Source organism: Schistosoma mansoni, assembly GCF_000237925.1.
Source record: "Schistosoma mansoni, WGS project CABG00000000 data, supercontig 1031, strain Puerto Rico, whole genome shotgun sequence".
Classification (NCBI taxonomy): Eukaryota; Metazoa; Platyhelminthes; class Trematoda; order Strigeidida; family Schistosomatidae; genus Schistosoma; species Schistosoma mansoni.
The window spans coordinates 1-4,559 of NW_017386521.1; the positions used below are offsets into that span (position 1 = coordinate 1).

Consider the following 4,559-nt stretch of genomic DNA (forward strand, 5'->3'; position numbering starts at 1 on the left):
TTCAGAGGACGAAAAGTGAATGTCCGGAGCTTTAAATGGGTTGGTGGACACGGAAAGTACACCTAGGGGAGTTGGAAAACCCTCATTCCAAACCAATGGTGCACATGGGCTGGCTCAAGTATCCTGAAGGAACAAATGGAGTACGAACCCGACTTGATCTCCTTACGATGCTCCACTGCCTTGTGGATCAGATCTTTAGATCAAAGGTTCCAGGTGCGGCCCCTTAACAAAACCACATGTTTCAGTTTGGGAACCTGGGCTGTATCAAAACCCTGACACAAATCGAATGAGATTTGTGCGGCACATATATATCTGTTGCCTCTTTGTACCAATATTTGTGTGTTAACATAAATAAATAAATAAAACTGTCTTTTATGAAAATGATTACCCTAGAAACAACACCACGAAAATAATATCAGAAACTAGAAAAATGATAATACTGCCTTATATAAAAAAATGTCTTACGGATCACTATAAAGATCTTAAAACATTTTGACATCGATACCATACATAAACCAACATACAATCGCTCCAGTCAATTTTTATAAAGCAAAAGATACAACAGTGAAAGATGATAAACCTTGCAGCAGATCAACTATCCATTTCATTTGTGGATCAACTATCCACATTGTTTCAATCAGTCATTGCAATGAAATGATAAAGTTATTGATTACATAAGACACTTCGAAATCGACACATTTTCTCTATTCAATTAATTCAGCTTGAGTTAATCATTTGATAAAAAGCTAAAAAGATTACCTTTTACACAGTTGCTAATCAAATGGCATAACATTATCATTCAATCAATCACTTAGCTCAGAAACATGAATGGATGAGTAACTACACACACACACACACTAAACCATGACTAGGTGTTCATTATTTATTTATTTATTAAGAAGCCAAGTTTCTCATAAGCAACTAGCAAACTTTCATATACTAAGTAATCACTATGACTTTATATACAAACAAATTGTCATAACTACAATGAAATGGATGTGTGAATAGAGAAACAAAGAAGTCATGATAAACGACAGAAGCTTTCTTAGGGGGGGGGACGTTATTTAACTTAATTTAAAACTAACACTTTGTTTTGTTCCTATTTTATTCTATAAACCATAAGCTTTTGTTTAATGTATCATTCACTGTTTCAGAGCTATTTTAATTTAAATGTAACCTTTTGTACTCCATTTTTCTAATCTAATGCTTAGTTTGTATATAATTGTGTTTTTCCAATTATTGTACGTCTACGCAAAATACTCAACATCCATTGGCCGAATAACATCAGCAACAGCCTTCTGTGAAAGAGGACAAACCAGCTTCCAGCTGAAGAGGAAATTAGGAAAAGACATTGAAAGTGAATCGGAAATCACCAAACTGTATCATGAGACAAGCCCTAACTTGGAATGGTGAAGGGAAGCGGAAAAGAGGAAGGCCAAAGAACACATTACGTCGGAAAATAGAAGCAGATATGAAAAGAATGAATAGCAACTGGAAAGAACTGGAAAGGATTGACCAGGACAGAGTTGGATGAAGAATACTGGTGTGCGGCCTATGCTCCTCCATGAGGGGTAACAGGCGTAAGTAAGTACTTATTGTAGGTTGTGGTCATATTAGTCATTTATTTATTCATGTACATTTTTTTGCACTAATATGAATTGGGATCCAGGAATAAATCGACTAATTTCCAGTTAACTCGTTTTCTCTCTCTCTATTGACAACTAATCAAGTGATCAAACAGTTTACGTATCTCTATCCAAGGCAATTAGTCTCAATTCGGACCCATGCATCTCTAGTCTCAAGGTTAAACCAGTTAGTCTGTAGTGTCAAGAAAAATGCTCCCTGCATATAAGTGAATAAACAGATCACGGACAGAACACTGGTATTTTAGAGCATTCTTCCAGTCGTTTAGTTGGTCAACACTGTAAATAAGAGGAGGATATTCACTGAGGATTTCAACTTAGTATTCTACAACTTTTTTATGTATACCTGCTATCAACATGCCACCTTGTAGTGGATTCAAATTTGTTGAATGAAAAAAGCAAATAAACTGAAAGTCGGTGCATACTTAACTGAATAGGTTGAACAATCAATAGCAAAGAGAAGTACAAAAATATGCTAGAAGTTATCCATAACTGTTTAAGAAACTTCCGTGCGAAATTAGAAAAACACACAACGGTATATGCTACTTATGTCGACAGATATAACTAGTATGTAACAGCGATCAGAATTGAAACGCCTAGCAGCAGAAGGTTGGGAAGATCGAATCGAAGATGACAAATTCAGAGACTAATTGTAATAACAACAAGAATGAAGGAACAATGAATTTTGTAAAGGACGATTGATGGAAGCTGCATAAATGAAGTATTTAATGTATGGTTTTCAAAATTTGTGTTAAACAATAAACTGGTTGTCCGCACCTGACTGTTCGTTCACAACAATACGAAACTCTACTCTTAGTAAATTGTGTGTTTTTGGAAAAAAAAACTTAAAATCCAGTCGATAAAAGTATATTATAGCGACAATCTTCAAGTAATCAATCCAAATGAAAGTAGCACCTATAAAACTTTGTTTAACATTCAAAAGGTAATAAAGAATAGCATTGTGGTGTGGTCTACTTATATTCATATAAGTAGTATATGGTGATGGTCAGGCATAGAATGTATTTTAGCAGAAGATCGATAAGGAACGAACAGGAATGAAGCGCAATCGGTATGGAAATGTATGAATAATGAAATCAGAGAAGGCGGACTGATATTTGCAAAAGGAACAGTTAAGATTGAGACAATTGATTGTTATTTTGCAAGTTGATTGTTTACCGTATGGTAATCAAAACTTAGTGAGATAGTTTGTAATTTGTGCCCAAATACATTCGATTGTCCCCAATCGGTGTTCTGTTCACTACAGCATGTATGTTATTGGAAACCCAAATAAGGCGTGTCTATAATTATAATTCAATTGGTAATAAATTCAGTTAATCGATTATTGATATTTTGATTAAACACTAATCAGTCTTGATTGACATACGTGAATTCTAACCGGATTGTCTCTGGGTGGTCTTGTATTAGTATTCCGACACCATACAATGGGTTTAAGCGTTCTTTGTGCCCTAATGCTTCAGGCTGGGTTGTTTCGCTTACTACACTATATGTGTGTTGTATGCAGTATAAGATTTATGCCTATGCAGAGCTCAAGGTCTTATGTGGTGGACAAGGCGAGTCCACCTAGGGGAGTTTTTAAACCGTGATTCCAAACCAATAGTGCACATGGACTCCAGTATCCTGAGGGAACAAATGGCGTACGAATCAATTGTTGATCACCGGCTACCATGGGACTGCATCTCCTCACGATGTTCCACTGCCTTGTGGATTAGATCTTTCGGTCAAAGGCTCCGGATGTGGGCCCCCTAAGAAAACCACCTGCTTCAGTTCGGGCACATGGGCAGTATCACAGCCCTCAAGCAAATCGAATGAGATTTGTATGGCGCATATGTACCTGGTGCTTCCTTGTACCAATATTTATGTGTTTAAATAAATAAAATAAAATAAAGGTCTTATGTGAGACTGGAGGTTCGCCATTGAAATCGTGGATGGTTTGGCATTGTTTTGGCAAGTTTTGCTGGCTGTCCATATGATAAGTTGGTTTGCTCGTTAACCGATTTCATTCATACTGGTGGTAGCTTTTCAGTGTTCTCAAGGGTTTTTGTCATTGGAGCATTGTAAGGAATATCGCCATTGCAAACATTAATGAGTTTGACTGTCGTGTAAGCGGAATGGGTGAACTTTGGTCTGTTCATTCTCTGCATAATTGATTTGCGCGATCACTGGTCGGAATAATTATACATGTGATGTGAATGTGTATATGAATGGTGCGAATGGTCCACCAGGGTGCTTGGTACCTGTGTGGGTGCGTCACAGGAATGAGCTGTACTATTCAGATTGTTGCGGTGAAGCCCATATAGTGTCTGGTTCTCCTATGGGATTGAACTGCATGGTTTGGGTTGCCACGTGAAGGTATGGATGGTGTCTGGTTCTCCTGAAAACCAGTGCAAAATTATCCTGGCCCATAAAGGTATATTATATTAATAACTGTCTCGATATAATCAATTCTAACACCAATTAGTGAACATCATCTCTGGGATGGAAGTGTATCCAGTTGACAAGTTTCGTACATAGACGATTTTGGTTAGTCAACTTCAGACTATCAATACATAAAAGTCATCAACTTACCTCTTTAGTTAATTTCAACGGAACCGATTTCACTAAACGTCCTAAATTCAATTCAAATATATTTGTATTGAATGGTTCATTTGACATAAGAAAACTGTACAATAACTTGCTATTTCGAAGAAATGGTTGAGCAATTAAATACTAAAAAAAATGGGATATAGATAAACAAAAAGAAAAAAGCAATTAGATATTGATCAGAAGGGGTTTTGTGGAGATTTCAGTATTTTCATAGTTGAAATCATGAGTCAATTGAAGCTAGACCACCAGGGAAACCTGGAAGCACTGGAAGGCCGTTTCGTCCTAATATGGAACTCTTCAGCAGTGTGCATC

At 36.7% G+C, this 4,559-nt stretch overlaps 1 protein-coding gene across 1 annotated transcript; it reads right to left on the reverse strand.

Annotated features, from left to right (window-relative positions):
- Positions 1–4,220: 4,220 nt before the first annotated feature.
- Positions 4,221–4,316, reverse strand: Smp_194070.2 (hypothetical protein; the record flags this gene model as incomplete). Its single annotated transcript, XM_018793375.1, has 1 exon — positions 4,221–4,316. One exon carries the CDS (start codon positions 4,314–4,316, stop codon positions 4,221–4,223), a length of 96 nt encoding a protein of 31 aa, XP_018644796.1.
- Positions 4,317–4,559: the final 243 nt, after the last annotated feature.